At 38.7% G+C, this 20,075-nt stretch overlaps 1 protein-coding gene across 5 annotated transcripts in view; it reads right to left on the reverse strand.

Moving 5' to 3' along the window:
- Positions 1 to 20,075, reverse strand: part of Pde4d (phosphodiesterase 4D) — an 821,324-nt gene that overhangs the window by 193,164 nt on the left and 608,085 nt on the right. For all 5 annotated transcript variants that reach the window (XM_057790013.1, XM_057790014.1, XM_057790016.1 and 2 more), the window contains exon 2: positions 13,172 to 13,363. In XM_057790013.1, coding sequence (XP_057645996.1) covers positions 13,172 to 13,363 — 192 coding nt within the window. The remainder of the gene's footprint in view (positions 1 to 13,171; positions 13,364 to 20,075) is intronic.

Here is a 20,075-nt window from a genome sequence, read left to right on the forward strand (position 1 = left end):
ACCTTGGTGAAACTTCTGCTTTCTACCTGCCCTTATCTAGAGAAAGGCCCGGAAGACTGACCTTATCTGAAAGCTGTCTCTAAAGCTGGATGCCTGATTTATCTTTAGGATGATCCGTGGCCCCATTTCCTGATAGAAAACTCCCCTGCTGTACCTATAGTAAGTAAGACTCATACTAAGAGCTTTGCTATAGGGCCCTGCTGTCACATATGAAACCTTATGACTATACCACGCCACTTACTACAAACTAGGGTTTGTCCCCAGGTTCCTCATCCTATATATTTCCTATACTATGGAATAAAGCTGAGCCGATTCACTGAAGTCATCTTCCGTAGGACTTTCTCCATTGTACCCACAGCCGTCTGAACCCTATTTCCAGCTTCTGCTCCCTCCACTCTCATGGTCCACTACGCCAATGGTCTGGAGGAAGAAGCAGAACCACATTAATCTAATTGGCTTGAGAGGTGGCTTACATTTCATGGACTATAGTTTTATGATTAAGTGCTCTTTGTCTTGTGTGGTGTTTAATTTCATCAGGTGGGATGAGACTCAGAATCCCTTGGGAGACGATTCTCTGAACATATCTATCTGTGAGGACATCTCCAGGGAGGTTCACTGAGGTGAAAAGACTCATTGTGAGCCTCACCATCCTATGGCCTCAAGTCCTTGACTGAACAAATGAGAGAAAGCAAGTGGAACATGAACATCCACTCTATCTCTGCTTCTTGTCAGGGAATAAAATCCACCAGGCCTCCCAGACCCTTGCTACTACACCCAGATGCATGCTTACTGCCATACTTTTTCTGCCATGGTAGACGGCTCTTCTAAAACTGTGGGCTGGAATGCAGTCTCCCTTCCTTAAGCTGCTTTGTGTGTGTGTGTGTGTGTGTGTGTGTGTGTGTGTGTGTGGTAGTGGTGGTGGTTGTATTTGCCATAGCAATGACAAAATAACAAGTACACCTCATGCCATTGCTCATTTTCCTGTTAGTCTTTGCAATATATCACAGCTTTTTCTGATTTCCAATGCACACAACCTTAGCTCGTTGGGTAATGGACAACACCAGAACTTGCCGTTATTAAAATTACTACTCATTGTAGTAATTTAAAATTACTACATTTGAAAATTTGAAAACCTTTGAGAAATATGGAATTATCTGCTTATTATGCCATTATCATGTTTCCCCATGTCACTGCAGAGGCAGGCTTCATTTCTCTGGTTGCATTCTCCAGTAATATAAATGTCTTACTATTAAGTGTGCTTCACATCTACTTTTCCTATGCTTATTTCCTAACTATGATCATGCCAACACACTGTGTTCCTTATCTTTCTTATGTGTGTGCATGTTTACAATTAGGTGTGTGTACCTGTGGATGGACAGGCATTAGTGGGAGGCCTATACCTGTGTACACATGTGTGTAAGGCTAGGCATTGACAGGGAATGTTTTCCTCAATTGCTTCTTCTCCTTACTTTGGAGTCATGATCTCTGCCTCTTGATGGATATGGAGCTCACTGGCACACAAGACTAACTGTTGAATGCCAAGGGATTTCCTATCTCAACATCCCAAACTCTGGGATTACAGGTGTGTCTCACTGCCACACCCCCTTTTAACATGGGTGCTGGGATCCAAACTTAGGGACTTATGCTCATATGACAAAATTGCTACTAACTCAGTCACTGCTGTGGCATTTGTATGTAATAAATGGAGAAGGCCCTGCTAACTGTCTACCTTAAATAAGTGAATGTTTATGGGTTCTGAGCTTTGTTTAATTCTATAGAAATGTACACATTTTCTGAGCCAGGAACATGGCTCCTTTATGTTTTTATGTACTACAAAATTTGCCACAGTTTATTTTCACCATATTTTTTATAGTGCATTGATGGAGAAGCTTTGTTAACCAATTATCTTTAAGAGGTGGGACCAAGTTAGGGTGTGGCTTTCTGGGACCAGGAGAAAAACGGGCGCATGGCCCAGGTGCTCTCTCTGTGGTTCCGCGATGGCACAGCTGAGCTGGAACTTCTTGTTCCTGTTTTGTGAGTTTTTCTCATAACTTATAATAAATAAAAATATAATTGTTTATCTTTTAGTTAACCTGGTTATTTCCCAAACTGAGCTAACTTCTACAGCTGGCGCCCCTAATTGTGAGGCTCATGTCTCCAGCAGCTCTAGTCAGTCGCTGCCACTATCTACACCATTCATTTAGGTATAGAATTCCTGCTTAGTGGGCCCTGAGTAGCCGTTAGCCACGGTCCTTCTCATTTTCTCATTAAACAACTCAGAGAGCCTTTTCTACTTGCAACTGTGTGGCTGGCTTCTGGGTCCAGTAAGGGATGTAGCTTCCCTGCTTTCTTGCTCTCACTGTGCTTGTATGACTGCGAACCAGTCAGGTACTACCGGGGAGCACACAGTCTGTGATTTACACTGAATAATTGTTTTTAATCTGAGCATATCTTTCAGCATTTAATGCTAAAATTCAGATTCAAGTGGGCCACATGGCTACAAGTGCGCCATGACACCTACTGGCAGGTAACGGTTATTGCACCTACTCCAGCTCAAACTCAACCACAGGCAAGATTTAAATTTAAAATATAAATTATAAATTTATAATTTAAAAAGGCAAGATGATGAACAATTTAACAATCTAGGAGTTCAATAAGCCTTTTTACTTATACCATGTATGATGTTATGCAAGGTTTATATGATTTCCTTCCTACATCACTTATTTGATTCTGGGGATTAGCTTTGTCCTTATTTTCTCCTTAAAAATATGGTTTGATAATAGGGCCAAGAATGAGGCACTTTTAGAAATGATACAGTCTTTGCAGACTAATAATTACCAAAAGGGAAATTCAGCACTCTGGAGAAGGATACAACCAATCTGACAAACAAAACCCAGTTAATGACAAAGGGTGCTGAGACATTGTCCGAGAGAATTTGTACTGTTGAATGTACTAATTGGACTCTGTCAACGGGTTATGATAGATTGACTGATAGAATGTCTCTCCAGGAAGGTAATATGCATGCTATAAAAATTATGTTTAAGAATGAGACATTATCACTACTTTACAGACTTCACACCTTGGAATCCTCAATGAGGGCATTAGAACAGAATACTGAACAGAAGATCCAGACTTTACAAAAGGCAGTGGTAAAAAGATTTGAAAAGATTGAGGAATTTATCAAATTTGATGACCAGGGACAAAAGGTACAAAGACAAAATTTAGCCTCATCAGTATGTATAAAGCTTACCCAGAGTTCTACCTGCCTTTCCGGTGATATCATCAGAAAGAGCATCTGGTACCAAATACCCTAAGGTAGTCAAAGAATATATATGACTGATCCATACATATGACTGATCTAAAGGAAATTAAGCAAGCAATTGTATTTTATGGAATATATTCATCCTTCATTAGGGAAATGGTCAAAATGTGGACTTTAAGCAACAAAGCAATGCCACAAGACTGGATTCAGTAAATCTCAGCAGTCCTAGAAAATGGACCTCAGTTGCTTTGGAAGTGTTACTGGAGAAAAGAAACAATTTAGAGCAACAGGGAAAAGCAAAAGGACCCGAGATTTCCCAAGATCAAATTCTGGACAAGGGACTTTACTCTGATCCTCAGGATCAGGCTCTTTACGATGAATACACCTTGTCCCTATGTAGCACAGCAGCTTTAAATACTTGGGATAAAACTCAGGAACTAGGAAAGAGAACTGAATTATATATTAGGGTCAAACAGGGTCAGAGAGAACCCTTTAGTGACTTTTTACAAAGATTAACTAAGACTGTACAGATAGGGGTAACAGACCCAGAAGCTAGATGTGTACTAACTGAATGTTTGGATTTTGAGAATGCCAACTTAGAATACAAAAAGATCCTTGGGCCTCTAAAGGTCAGATCAGTACCAATGGACAAATGGATCTTACTTATAATGAATGTTGAGACACTTGACTATAGTACTGAAGCTTGGGTAGGAGAAGCAATTTCCAATGGCATGAGGAGACATCAAAATACCAAATGTTTTAATTGTAGTAGGACATCTGAGAGGGATTGTAAACAAGGAATTCCTAGGAATAATGTCTCCTCTGGGAATGGCAACAACAGGAGGACTCAGCCTTCAGGTATATGTAGGAGGTGTGGCAAAGGCCGACATTAGACTAATGAATGTAGGTCAACAAAAGACAGAAAAGGCAACCTGATATCACTGAGAAATTCCTTGGGGGGGTGGCCTTTCATAGTCTCCCATGACAAATGTGGTCCAATCATTCCCAGTTACTATGGAGAACATGTGTCACCAGGAAAATTAAAAAAATCCAGTGCCTACTGTAAAAAAACCATACTGGTCTGGATGATGGAATAGATATGAAGGATAAGTCAGCACTCCAGTAGGACACAGGAAAAGCATATTCTGGCAGACTTCTATAAATGATCAAAGAATAAAACTAAGAGTGTGTATAAATGACATTTTTATTGAAGGCTTCCTGGACACGGGTGCGAATGTAAGTATCATGTATGAATCTTGGCATCTGACTTGGCCTCTTCAAAAGGTAGATGTTCAGTTCCTAGGAATTGGAACCCTATCCCAAGTGAAACAAAGCATGAGATGGGTCAAATACATAGGGCCAGAGGGACCGAAATGGAGGCCGAGGCCATATGTAGCTAATATTGCAGTGAATGTGTGGGGTCACAGCCTAATGCAGCAATTGAATACTCAGATTAACATTCCTGCAGCCCCCTCAAACTTATGTTTCTGGGGAAGATATTAGAAGATATTATAGACAAAGGTCACCAGCCATTCAGGCTGTACAAGAACACAAAGCAATTGACAAACCTTCAAATGTACTAATGGCCTTGCCTTTAAAATGGTTAACTGAGAAACCAATATGGGTTAAACAGTGGTCACTAACTGAAGAAAAGCTGCAGGCTTTAGAGCAGCTGGTACAAGAGTAACTAGATAACTAGATGCTCACCATATTGAAGAATCTACCAGCCCTTGGAATTCTCCTGTATTTTTTGTTAAAAAGAAATCTGGAAAATGGAGAATGTGACAGATCTTAGTGCTATCAGCAAGGTTATTCAACCTATGGGCCCTCTACAATCTGGAATTCCTCTGCTTTCTCTGTTACCAAAGATGGGATGACCTCTCATAGTTATTGATTTAAAAGGATTGTTTCTTCACTATACCTTTACAAGAAAAGGCTAGAGAAAAAATTGCCTTTACAGTGCCTGCTTATAATAATTCTTAGCCTACTAGGAGATATCAATGGACTGTCCTCCCATAGGGAACGCTCAATAGCCTCACCCCGTGCCAATACTTTGTCAGTCAGCTACTGGAAATAATACATAAGCAATTTCCTAAGTCTATAATCTATCATTACATGGATGACATTTTGTTATCTGATTCAAATGTAGATCATTTAGGAAGAATGTTTGAAGAAGTAAAGAAAGTTTTGCCTAAATGGGGATTACAAATTGCTCCTGAAGAGATTAGAAGAGGAGATTCTGTTAATTACCTAGGTTATAGTATAGGTTTACAGAAAATTAGAACACAAAAGGCACAGATTAGGAGAGATTGGTTGAAGACTCTTAATGACTTTCAAAGATTGTTAGGAGACATTTCCAGTCTATGAGCAGCTGTTGAGATAACACCTGATCTAACAATTCATTTAAACAAAACCTTAGATTGTGACAAAGACTTAAATAGTCCCAGAGAATTAACAGCAATTGATGACTGTTGAGAAGAAATTATAGGAGGTGCATGTGGATAGGGTGAATCCAAATTTTAATTGTATTCTAGTCATATTGCCTTCCAGAATTTCTCCCACAGGAAAGTTAATGCAGAGGGACAATATTATCTTAGAATAGATCTTTCTACCACATAAACTAAGAAAAATACTAAAATACTATGTGAAAAAAAATCTCTGAATTAATTATAAAAGGTAAATTGAGATTTCATCAATTAGCAGGTATAGACCCCACATAAATAATAGTGCCTTTTACTACTGATGAAATAAGCACAAGACAATGCAGAAATTAATCAATTATTGATTGGAAGTATGTTGTAGGCTTCAGAATTTTGTGAAAAACATCATGTCAATACCAAAGGTTTAAAGAAAAAGTTTTTTATTACATGGCAACAAGCCAAGGAGATTATAAAAAGATATCCGACTTGTTCTTTCTTAACCAACCACCATTGCCTGCAGAGACTAACCCAAAGGGTATTCAAAGGAATGAGATATGGCAGATGAATGTGTTCCACTTTACAGAATTTGGAAAATTAAAATATGTGTGCCAAACCATTGACACGTATTCAGGTTTTTCAAGGGGCAACTGCCTTGAGTTCAGAAAAGGCTGACTCAGTAATCATGCATTTATTAGAAGTTATGGCCATCATGGGTATTCTGCACAAATAAAGACAGACAATGGTCCAGAATGTATATCTAAGAAAATAAAATGGTTTTTGTGCTTATTATAATATAATGCATTTTATAGGTATACCAAATAATCCTACAGATCAGGCAGTTATAGAAAGGTCAAATCAAACTATAAAGGGTATATTGAACAAACAGAAAGGGATAAAAAATACCCCCAGAAATAAATTGCATAATGCTTTATTAACCTTGAATTTTCTTAATGCTAATGAGAAAGGAACAATGGCAGCAGAGAGGTATTGGATAATAGAAAAAACTTCTGAATTAAATCAACTGGTGTATTTCAAGGATGTTCTGACCTCACAATGGAAACCAGCAGATGTGCTACATTGGGGAAGGGGTTTTGCTCTTGTTTTCACAAGAGAAGAAAAACTATAGATACCATCAAAATTAATAAAAAATTCGCTTTGAAAAAGAGAAACCTTTTGAGAAAGAGAATTGACAGCTCATCCACAACAGTGACAACCCTACAGGCGGTAAGGAAACCATATAGGGTTGGGGCAGGGTTCTGCTCTTGTCTTTACAAGAAAATTCACATCTTTAAAAATTCAAGGGACCCTGGATGTTTGGATGCTGACAGAAGGAAAAATTGGTATTCAATAAGGATCATCGAGAAAAAAAAAATATGACTTATGAGTCCAGGTGATCAAAGCATATAGATTTATATATGTATATTTAAATTAAATAATATTTATTTATATATACACATATATGAATATATAGAACTGGCTTTGGGGTTGGACAATGAGTCTGTACTTCTCTAAATCCAAGTGTGTTGTTAAAAGGAACATTCAGAGTATCTGTCTCATATCAGGTGTCATCTGGCATTGAACAGAAGAAAGATTTTAGGAAAAATTTTACTTTCTCCTTGTCTATTTTGTCTATATCATGTTCTTTATTGAATGAATGTCTATATGAATAATTTTTAAGTTTTCCATGATGAACAATAGAGTTTCCTATAGATCCGTTTCCTGCAGTAATATTTAAAGTTTCCAAAAAGAACACGGGGCCTCACATCAACAACTTTACCTGGTTGAGGTGACATCATGATGCTGATATCACTGCTTTAAAACCAGTTTTTGGGTTACAGCTGCTGACATGGTGCACCTTCTCATGATGTTCTGGCCAGAACTTCAAATAAGAACTTTGGAAAAAACCCTATTGACTGTTTGGAAATTGTTTGCAATTATACTAGACAGTAATCCTGAAACTTAACCATCACTTTACTTTTGCAGGATCCTATAGAGAACATTGCCCCCATGACAGTGGAAAACAATTCTAGAGGATGAAGTCCCCTTTCCCAAACAGTTTGTTTTCAGGGTTGGGAATATTATTTAGGGGTTGTTGATTATTACTTGTATAAGGTAGAGGGTTGGGGTGGAAACTATATAGGTTTAGAAATTTTTTAAAAAGGGATAATAATAAGTGGGTAGTAGAGTGAATACTTGTGAGCTATTACTTATGGATAATTTACATTGGTATAGTTTTGTATATTGATACAAGTTCAAAATATATTTGTTATTTTTATTTACAATATTTGTATACCTATGCAAAGTTCTTCTGTCAGATTGTATACATACATGTTTCTACCTCTGTATAGGACCTTTTGCATATTGATACAACTTTTAAAGTATATTTTCATATTGCATTATATATTATTCTTACCTCTGATCAAGATACTTATATATTGTTTACATTTTTAGGTCATTGTCCTCATTTGCTGAACATTTGTTTACAGCTTATTTAATATTCTGACATAAGTCTTAGTCCTTAAGTTATACAGGTATTAAATATTATAGGTCAATAGTTGTTCATGTTTGTTTTACATATAGTCAGATTAATTAGGTTCTTTAGATATAAAGAGATTGTATTTTGCCTAGATAGGTAATCTTCAACCACTTTAAGGAACTGTAGAACATGGCATTTAAATAATTTAGGGTTCTGTTGACATGAGACATGATTGCTCCTGACAGCACCAATCTATTCCTGAGAGAATGTTGAGCACCGAAGACACTCCACTCGGAGTTTGTTTTCTTCTTGGCATGACTGGCTTTTGGGCAAGGAACTGTCCATGCCTCAAACTCTGACAAAGTACATGATATTCAGATTGGATAAGCAGAACACAAGGAAAAGGACTGCTAAACCTTGCCAAGACAGGGTAAGACGATTCTGAAAAGTTCCCTGCCTCTGAAAATGGTCTGTCAGTTATGCTAGGCCTTAGCCAAAGTAGGTTGCTTCAGCATTGCAAATGAGACTTTAGGTGATTGCTCAGGTAGCCAATTGTCTCTATTATATACTGCTCTACTCAAGTAATATTATCTCCCTTCTCAGGCCTTCAATGGGGTTGAAGATTGCAGTCGTCTTATGATTTAGCTAAGCTTATTTCCAATGCAAGACTTAGACTCTTCAGAATAGAATGATTATTAAAACATTGTCATGTGTTCCTTGCTTAATATTGTTTATGATGGTTGTAATTTTATACTTGATATCTGTTCCTATTGTATATAATTTTGTAATGGGTTTGGATTGCTCTTGTTTAGACAAAAGGGGGAGGTGATAAGGAAGCTTTGTTAGCCAATTGTCTTCAAGAGGTGGAACCAAGTTAAGGTGTGGATTTCTGGGACCTGGAGAAAAATAGCCACACCGCACCACCCAGGTGCTCTCTCTCTCTGTGGTTCCCTCACAGCACATCTGAGCTTGGACTTCTTGTTCCTGTTTCATGAATTTTTCCCTTTATATAAATAAAAATATAATTGTTTATCTTTTAGTTAGTCTGGCTATTTCCTGAATAGAGCTAACTTCTACACTGTGTCATAGCAATTTTGGTGGTCAAATGAGTTTTGCCTATCCACTCACAAATACTGTCCATAATGGTATCAACAAAATAATGTTCTTTACAAATGATCAAAACTTTTATTGTATTTTGAAAAGATGAAAAATTCCTGGACTTTGGATCTCCTATCCACAAATAGCATATTAATAACCCTATTAAAAGAACTGAAGGATCAAATGAAATGGCAGGTACCAAAATACTCAAAAAAGTGAAGTGTAATATCTGCAGACAATTTGTGTTATGACTGTCGCTGTTGTTTTTTCCTTTGTGTGTATCAGCTACTTATTAATATTTATTTGCAGATTATAAGAGGATGTCATCTTGTCAGGAAATGATTATTTTCTTTCTTCTCATTTCCTAATTAAACAATTATATGTAAACATACATAGAATTTGGTTTTTCTAAAACATCTCAGTCAAACAAAGAATAGCAAACACTCATTGACGCTAGGGATTTTATCTGGTGAAAAGCTAGATAAGAACAATATACACAGAATCATCAAGTCTGCAAGGTAGATTTTAATGACATCATTCTCTAAAGAGCACAGTTGAACTGTGGATTGGAGCTATGGACATTGAACAATCTTTACCGCATCAATGTAAACTAGTTAAAGGAATCTGAGTTCACACATGGACATGTAAGCTATCAAATTAAAGGCAAAGCCTACTCATCTATATGTGGAAGATAAATGCTATATTAAATGAAATATGAAGTCATAATTATTTTGTTTATCTTGTTTCCCAGCAAGCATGAAAGGAATGCCTCATTTCTCCTAGGAACATGCACAGAGGGACTCAGAAAGCTGAGCACGCCAAGACATTAATTTTCAACAATATACAGAGCTGCAACAGGGTCTGATTCAATTTGTCATTTGTATATGAGTTCTCTGAGCAGATAAAGGAGCTCTTGAATTGGTGCAGGGTAAAATGAGGCCATTCTTGTATAGGGCTTTGGAAATAAAGGCTTTTTTAGAATGTGAAATATTATCAGCTTTTCATAAATTGGAGATGCATATTTAGTCTTTTCTAACTTGAATAAGAGATAACACACACACACACACACACACACACACACACACACACAGAGCCTATGCATTAGCATCCCCAGATTGTTTTGCTAGAATTTTAGAGAATAGAACATTTAACCATTAAAATAGAGTCGAGTTATTCACTCCATGTCCTTCTCTGACCTTTCCTTTTAATAGCTTTAATTGCTTGACAATTTCTCTCATTCAATTAAGGAAATTTTAGTTGTTCTCATTCCCATCCCTTCCCTCTCCTACTTTCTTCTCAACAAGTCTTCCTCATGCCTCCATTTTTCTTTTTATATGTGGTCCATTGAGTTTAATTAGAGTTTCTTGCCTGTTAATTAATTGCCTATGGTCCCACAGGAAGGGTTGGAGCCTCAAGGACACCTTCCTCATTCAGGAGGAAATTCTGGCAGGCCCGATCTCATGTAAGTCTTACTCAGATAACCTCAGCTGTTGTGTGCTGTGAGCCCATGAACACAATTGTTCCATCATGTCGTGGCTAGAAGACCTCTTCTTGCGCACATCTCTCTACCCTTTGGCTCTTACATTCTTTCCACCCCTCCTCCTTGGTGTTCTATGATCCTTGGGATCTACAGCCACATCTGTCTTTTTTTTTGCTTCACTTTCAACGATGTTGGGCTAGGCAGCTTTTAATGGTTATCTATGGGGATTCTTGGATTGAGTTTTCCTCTATTAATCTCTCTCGTGCATTGTTCTCTTCCTTAATCTGTTTAGTGGTCTTTACCCTCACTGCACTTAAATCTAGAGTCTTGCATATATTGTGCTAGGTAGATACTCTACCACCGTATGATACACCTCCAGCCCTATTTGTCCTTTTACTTTGAGGCACTGTCTCACTGTGATGCCAGGAGTGAGCATGTCTTTAATAGCTGAGACAGTCTGAATTTACCACCATCCTGCCTCAGCCTCTGAGTAGCTGAAATCACAGGTGTGTACCACCAGGCCTGGGTGTGTAGTGGCTTTGTCCTTTCACCTTGTACTCAAACTGCCAATTCCACTCCCATTGGTGTCAATGGTTAAACCTCCTGTTAGTGGACAAGTAGCCATCCTTAGCCATGAATTTTCTAAACCTTTTGCCCCTTCATCTCTATATTTGTATTTCTTCTTTTATTTGTTTCTTCTTACAATCTCAGCCTCTCCTACTTTTCCAGAAAGTTTCTTGAGCTCAAGATCATATTTGTATCCAATAACTCTTCATTTATCTGTAATCCTCTTTCCTGCTGATTTTTAGTCTCTTACTTCTCAGCCTTCACTCAGCTCAAGTGCTATTCATTTTAATTTTTTTCTCTTGAGCTTATTTCTTCTTTAGTTAACTTGAATTCTCTCACTCCCTTTTCCCATCTGTTTTCTAAAACTATGCATTCACTGGCTCAGAGAACCACTTTTGATTCACTCTACATCCTATTGGGCTTCTGACACCATTGCCTGACCAAGGTGCTTCACTCAAGTGACATCTAAACACCTATTAATTATACAAGGTAATTGATTATTTTTTTAATTTCTTCTAGTTCAGGAGACTTTTGTTCCTCATCTTTGTTTTTCCGTTCCCAACAACTGTCAAGTTTTTTTCTATACTATTCTATATGAGCTGAAATCTACTACTTAGGGTCTGGCATTATATTGTCCATTCTCTGTCCCTTGTTCCTCATGTAAATACTGTCATTTATTTACTCAGGGTCACAATTGTGGCACTCCTTTTGTTTCTTTATCTTTACCAGCTACACCCCCCCACATACACAAATGCACACGCACGCACACGCACACACACACACACACATATGCATGCACACACACATGCACCCCACAGTTCTTTAGGCCTTGTGCCTCTTACATCAGGACTGATCTCTTGGCTGCACTCTTACATCAAGACCAATCTCTTGGCTGCACTCTTACATCAGGACTGATCTCTTGGCTGCACTCTTACTACCTTGGATCTTAAGCATGTGGCCGATTGTGTTTTGGTGAAATTGGGAACTTCTTCCCTGTTATGACATCACTGTCTTATTATTCCCAAATAGAAAAATAATAACCAAAATATAATAAAAAAATGAAGCACGACCAAAGCCAAACTCTAGCTAAGAACTTTGATGGCTCTCAGCTCCCATGGACTTTGAGTCTTCTTCCTCTCTTACTATGTTTACTCTGCACCCAGCTAACTGTCAAACCTTCAATGTATCAGAGCCTTTACATTTTGCAAAACTGTTCCAAGAACCCATTACTTTCTTACCATTTCCTTTGAGCAGAGAGCTTTCCATAGCCCCATGCTTTGCCTTTGTGTGGTGCTTTGTAAAACCTCAAGGGTGGTACTCAGATTTTATTACATATGGTTTAATACCAGTCCTTAAGTAAACTCATGTATAATATTGCCTCTAGTGGTTTATATTCAAAACCTGGTTTAATTTGTACAAAATCCCTGAAAGATCTTGCCAGTTTCACGTCTGGACACAAGTCAGTTAAGATAAAGTTAAGACACTGTCCATCCTAACATCATAGGGTATTCAGACCAAATTTAAGGCTTTTTTAAATATTAGAAAATATACATGTGGTTGAGTATCTAAAACAGAAGTCTTACATAAATACAAATTGATGTTTTAAGGCCAATTATCTATTAAATGTTTAATTCTACTTTCCCCAAGCAATGTATTTTCTAAGAAAAATTTTTCCTCTTAATCAAGAGTGACAGTGTACTCAAGTTAAATCTACTGTTTATTTTCAGCTTGAATAAATTTATGTGCTTTCTGCATCAAAGGAGGATGACACGGTTGGATGAGTCCATTTAGGACATCATCCACTCAGAGATGTATTTGCTCAGGTTCCCCTAGGTTCTTCTCCCTTTCCTGCCCACCCTTATACTCACATATCGCTGGCAATCGAGGAGTTTCTGGACATAGACTTTGGAGAGAGGTCATAATCGCTGTCAGATCGATACAAGAAGGATTCCCGGCGTTGACTGTGGACAAAGTTTGCTTGGAGAATTAGCCCAGATCCTGGGCTGGTCATGGGATCCAAGGGACTCCGTCCCGCTGATGTGCCATTGTCCACATCGAAACTGTGAATAAAAGAAAAAGAATCACATTGGTGTGAGCATTGGCTGTCTCGTATCTCTGTTTGGGGAGTAGCTTGTTTGAGGGAGTGATAGGAAGATTTTTACATCTAATTCTTGATAGTAAAAATTACAACATTGAACTAGAGATGTAGTTTAGTGGTAGCATGTTTGCATAGTCTAATACCCTGAGTTTGAGCCCTAAACACTGCAAACAAACAAACAAACAAACCTACAACTGTAAACATCACATTGGTTTAATATTCTTATTTTCCTTGGATTTTGACAATTTATAAGACTTAAGTCTTTTTAAACCTAACTTCATTTTTTTTTTTAAAAAAGGAGTCATTCTGTAAAAGTAGCTCTGAGCACAGAATTCTTGTTTAGAAGAGAATAAATTCATATAATTCAGTAAATATTTGAGTTCGGCTAAGCAACTGCCATTGTCTAATATCACAATGCACCTAAACCTGGCCTTCTTTTCCTTCTCACATTGCACTTATTAAATTATTAGTTTCTGCATCCCTCACTGTGAATATGTAGTAGCCCTTACAGTTGTCTTTTGAATCCATTTTCCTGCCTTTATCTAGTATCTTTATCTTCTTAAAATGAAAATGTGACTGATCCATATTAGGCTCTGAGTTCAACCTCCATCAACACAACAAAGAACATCAAAACCTCTTTACTGAATGAGGTAAATGAATAGAAAGAATGAAATGCATTGAGTTTAATACAGTGATGTGGGATTCCCTTCTTTATGCTATGAATATGTTTTATTATCGTTGGTTATTAAAGAAACTCTTTAAGCCAATAGCTTAGTAGAGTGAATCCAGGCGGGAAATCCATATATATATATATATATATATATATATATATATATATATATATATCAAGAGTAGGGGGAATCAGAGAAATACCATGTAGCTGCTGAAGGAGAGAGCTGCCAGCCACCTGCCAGAACCTTCCTTGTAAGCCTCAGGCTTGTGGTGATACACAGATTAATAGAAATGAGTTCATTCAAGATGTAAGTGCTAGGTAGAAATATGCCTGAGTCATTGGCCAAACAGTGTTATAATTAATATAGTTTCTGTGTGATTATTTGGGTTGGGTGCCCTGGAAACTAACAAGCAGTGTCCACTTACAATACAGGCTTTAAAGTCAGAGAACAAAAAGTAGCCACATATAACAGCTGTCAAAATGATTGTCTTTATAACCCAGATAAGCTTTCCCAAATGAACTTTTCTAGTGATGTATCAATAAGTATCAAATTCAACTCTCATGCATCCTTGAACAGAAGAGAGTGACAACCTGGGATGTGAGGTTAAAAGAGATCACTGAATGCACAAATTCAAATTAAATTTTTACCAACATTTCCAGATTAGAATCTTTATCCACAACTGAACATGCATCTCAATGGTACAGTGTTGGCCTACATGCACAATGAATGCCCTCAGGTAAATTTTCAACACGTCTATGTGCACACCATACACACATGCCCACACACATATGAACACACATACACAACTGTTGGCCCACTAGTTTAAAACATTTTGTATTTTTTTAAGGTTCTTCATATCCAGTGTTATGTTTCAAGTATCTCAAGTCAGCCAACTGGGGAGGTGGGTGAATCATTGATCACATATGGACCTATGACCAGGCAACACCTGAACCAGCCTTCAAGCACAAAAGAAAAGGGAGAAAGTAATAATGTGGCTTAGTCATTCAAGAAACCTCCTTTCCAACTTAACATTTTCTGTGTGTATGTGGTGGCAAGTGTGGTGTATGTACATGTTTGTATATGTATGCATGTGTGCAGGCCAAAGGCTGATGCTGTTTCCAAAAATTGCTATTAGTCTTATTTTTGAGATAGTTTCTCACACATAACTTGGAGTTTACTGGTTGATGGGGGCTGCCTGACCAAAGATGGGATCATAGACACATGCTGTCCACAACAGTCTTTTAACATGCATGCAGGAGCTATGAACTCACATTCTCATGCTTTTGTGGCAAGGATTTACCAACTGAGCCATCTCCCCAACCCTTCAGATTCTCTTAGAATCGTGTTATCTTATAAATGTATTTAGATGGTTCCATCAAGACACTGGAAGATTATTTAATTAAACAGTCACTCTATAGACAAAGAGGACAGGTTCTAGAAAAGCTGATTGATCAAAGACATTGAGCTAATCCAATGCTCCTGAAGTCCCCCCTGAAAGAATGCCTGATTCCATGAGACACGAACACGTGTCAGTAGCTGTGGACCAAACGAGAGGTCTCTAACTCCCCTGGGTAGGGCCATGGCTTTGCAGGCATTTTGACGTTCCCCAGGAAATTCAGGGAAGGCAGGGTTTTTTTAAGCATTAAAGAGGGATATCAGGGGAATTTAGGAAAATTCTTCTGGGATGTTATTCATTAAATAAGCATTTATTAAACACTTATTATGAGTATACTGTGTTTAAAAACATAAAAGCAATAGTTTTAACTCAGACAGGGATACCGGTGATGTCTTCATAGAGGAGTAGTATCTAAAGGGGCTTTTAGTGCTACTCAGTACACATTCGCCAGACAATATTCAAAAGAATAGGGAGGGATAGGAGTAGATTTTGCTTTAAGGAGGCAGTCATGGGGGACCCGAGGATGCTGAAGGGATGGGGGTAGATCTCCCTTTAAGGAGACAGTCACAGAGACCAGAGGATGATGAAGGGATAAGAGTAGATCTCCCTTTAAGGAGACAGTCACAGGGGACCAGAGGATGATGAAGGGATGGGGTAGATCTCCCTTTAAGGAGACAGTCATGGGGGACCCAAGGATGATGAAAGGATCTGAGTAGACCTCCCTTTAAGGAGACAGACAGAGGAGACCCGAGGATGATGAAGGGCTAGGAGTAGATCTCCCTTTAAGGAGACCGTCACAGGGAACCTGAGGATGATAGAAGGGACGGGAGTAGATTTTGCTGTAAGGAGACAGTCACAGAGGACTCATAGATAGAAATGCTCTAAAGAGCATCTGTGCTTGCTGCCCCTTGTGATTTAGCAGGATGATGTCAGGGTTAAATGAAACAGAAGGAAGGAGCTCTCGCTACATATTCTGTATGAACAAGAAAAGAGATAGGAGAGTGTGATTTTGAATTTATGTTTTCTCAGTTTAATTGGATCAATGCTAACTGATTCACCAAAGAACATTAATTTATATTTTTAAATATATTAGTTTTTCAATTTGACTAAGAAACTCTTAGCATATAGAGTATATATGTGGTTCTTTTGAAAAATATTACCAGATATATTAAAATATTTTTGCAATAATACTATCTATGAAAATCAAAACATTTATTATCAAATGTTAAAAATGCTTGGTCTCAGATATGGCTAGGATGTTAGCCATTTGTTCATAGATGTAATATTACACTTTGTCCACTAGATGGAGAAAATGTTCTTAAATATGGAGAATCTATTTTAAAATAATGTGAAGGCCTAAATTACTTAGTAAAGACTCACAAAAACCTCACAAATATTACCTAAAATAATGCCTCAAATCTATTAAGTTGTTTATAAATATTTATTAAAATACAGCAATCTGAGAAACATTTGTGTTAGCCTTACTTTAAATTAAATCATTTCTTTTTTTTTTTTTTTTTTTTTTGCAAAGAGTGATCAGATTGCTCTATAATTTATTGGTCAAATGACCTTCCAATCTCAGTTCCTATATCCTAGCTGGGATCGAAGGCAATACTATCCATGCATGCATGGTTAAAAAAAGCACATATCACCCATACATGCCTCGCTAAGAAAGGCACACACCACCCATGCATGCATGGCTAATAATTTGCTTGCTGTAGGACCAGGCTGACAAGGTGGAGCTAAAAACAGTAGCTGACATCCCATTGGATTTTTTCAAAAAAAGAAAAATAAAAAAACCCTCAGGAAGACATCACTGGACCTCTACCATGCATCACTGAATGCATGCTATGCTGGGTGAAGTAACATGAATATCAAAGATAGGTTGGGGAAGCCTTCTAAGTTTTGGAACAGAAGTTTTCTCAGAGGACAGTTTTATTTGGGAGGTAAGCACTTGGTGTGAAGTCATCTGCATGCTAGATTTCTATCATAATAAGTGCTTCTATGATCAAAAATCCTTACCAAGAAGAAGCAATATTACTGAAAATACCAAGTGCAAAGCATTACCAATATCAGTAGTGGTGCATGACCTTATAGAAAGAGATTTTATATAATGAAGAGTTTAGTGAATGAGCTTTACATTTCATCTTTGTCCTCAGATTAATACAAGGGTAAACAGAGATAGATGAAAGACAGCATTAAATTCTAGGAAAGAGGATAAAGCAATTGCAGAATAAAGGCCAAACACATAGCCTAAAAGTAATAAAGCAGAATACTGTATGAATTGGACAATCAGATATGTCAAGTGGCAGCATCCGTAAAGGGAGCTTAACGCATGAAAGGAGTAATAGGTCCAGGCAGAGTTGAGGATGGCAGGGACAGAGGATGCCCAGCCAAAGTGAAGCAACAGAACAAAACCGAGAAAGGATGACAGCGAACGTGAATCAAATCGGACACAGTGTTGTGCTGCATTGAAGAGCGACGGGGATATAAAAGTGGTAGCACTGCATGGTACAACCAACAGGTAGGCTGGGTATGTTACCAGAAGCCGGGCCAAGGCATGTTAGCAGTAGCTTGCAGGGCAGAGCCATGTGAGAAGGATTCACAGCCCCCGTTAACAGCTGTCAACCTAGGAGGGAGGTGCAGGGGGCTGTTTACTCTTCAGTAGCCTACATCCATATGGCTTGGTGTGTGAAAATAAAGGTGCTGTTTCTGCGGTGACGGGAGTAGAAAAGCCACAAAAGGAAAAGAAAAAGAGAGAACTAAAGGATAGAGAGGGGACTCCTCCAAAATGAAAGGCTTCTTACCTAAATCCTTTAAATGTGAGAAGGTGGGAGACACCTTCAGAGAGATCTTGTTCAGGAAAAAATAACAGAAGCCACTACCTGTTTCGCACAGTGGGGGTGAAAATCGACTGAGCGAGCACTAGACCACTTATTACTGGCTTCACTTTAGCGTCGTTTAACTGAGAGCTAATTTATGCTGAAATGGAGATGGCTTCGGATGACCGTAGTTGTGGAACACGACCTCACTGACAGTCCTTGGTATTCATAAACTAAGAAAGTGATTGACGGGGGCGGGGGGTCAGAGACAGGTAGTGACTTTCCTAAGCACCCTCTGGTTCACACATAGCCCTGGTGAATTCTCCGGGGACTCCATGCCAGTCAGGGGTCAGAAAGTCACAAAAAAATTAAGGAAAGGTAAAATAGGCAACTCTAATAATGACAACGATGATAAAATTTTGGAGGATGCCCCATGCGCCCCACATTCAATTTTCTGCATGGTATCTCATCACATCTTCACCCCTGGAAGTGGCCTCCATAGTTTCTATCTAACCAAAAGGAGTCCTGAAGCCCAAGAAAGCCTTTATAATAAGCAATGTGTTCCGAGCTATTCTTATGAGTCTGTTTTAAACCCAAACTGTCTGACTCTAGAGCCTGGACTATGTTTATGTTTATATTTCAAAGTCTCCTGTGACTGTAAGAAGACAGAACACTTCTTCACACCCTTCCTAGGGTGGATCTTTCAGCATTAACTCTTTGAAAGCGACACCCTGATAACTCACAGGTCACACATTCTGCGACCTAACATTTTGGAATATGCTAAATCCCCACTTTTCTAATTTTGAACACAACACGAGTATAAAGCAGCCTTTTCTACAGTCTACTTGGAGGGTTTCTTTGTAGACTCTGAGGACTGTCTCGGAATTAAGGGACTGTTTGGAGGTCTACGGGAGGTCTTAGTTCATGGAAGAGGGTGAGGTGCCACGGGAGGTCTTAGTTCATGGAAAAGGGCAAGGTGCCCTATTGTCTCACGTATTTGCAGTGCAAGTGTGCACATATCTGACACGGGCTGGCTCTCACCAGCAGATGGCTATAGGAAAGGGGCGATCCAGCTGCATTGGTCCTTGGAGGGGACAGTAAGAGTCAGGACCCATTGGTCTGATGCATTCAGAGCTCTTGAAGGTTGTATATGGCCAGCGACCTCTTTCTTTGGAGCCTTCCTTTCTGAAGGGACAGACAGAAATCAGACAAGCTGGCCAACCAGCAGAACTGCTTCCAGATCTCCAGAGTCTTTCATTTTAGTGCAATCAAGGGATGGTAATGAAGTCTCTATCTACCTCCCATCTAGCTGCCTCAACTGTCCCCCTACTTCTCGTCTACTAATCTTATAATTGCTTTCTTGTTGCTCATCATTTTTGGCCTGAAGACAGACTTTGATGGTCTGTTGAGAAGCATTTTGATTCTTGACCACTGCTTGGCCTCTCTCCTGAGCCAGGATCTGTCTTCTTTCCTGGGTAAATGGATCATTTCTTTTACTCCAGCCCTTAGGGTCCTCTATGAAACACCAACTACAGGTTTTGAGCTTGAAGGAGCGGAGGCGCAGTGTGGACTCCAGTGGCTAGTGTCCTCGGAATTCATGTCAACGTGGGTTCCCCAGACTAAGCATTCCAGGGAAGACCCAGTTGAATGCTCATGGGAACTCTTAACTAAAGCCAGGAGTAGCTATACATTGCTTCTGATATGGTAGCCTGAGAACGGCAGTGCATTCACAAGATAGGTCCCCTGCTCCATGTTACAAAGTGACAGTATCCTACCAGAGTA

The sequence above is a fragment of the Chionomys nivalis genome, chromosome 15, assembly GCF_950005125.1.
Source record: "Chionomys nivalis chromosome 15, mChiNiv1.1, whole genome shotgun sequence".
Taxonomy (NCBI): Eukaryota; Metazoa; Chordata; class Mammalia; order Rodentia; family Cricetidae; genus Chionomys; species Chionomys nivalis.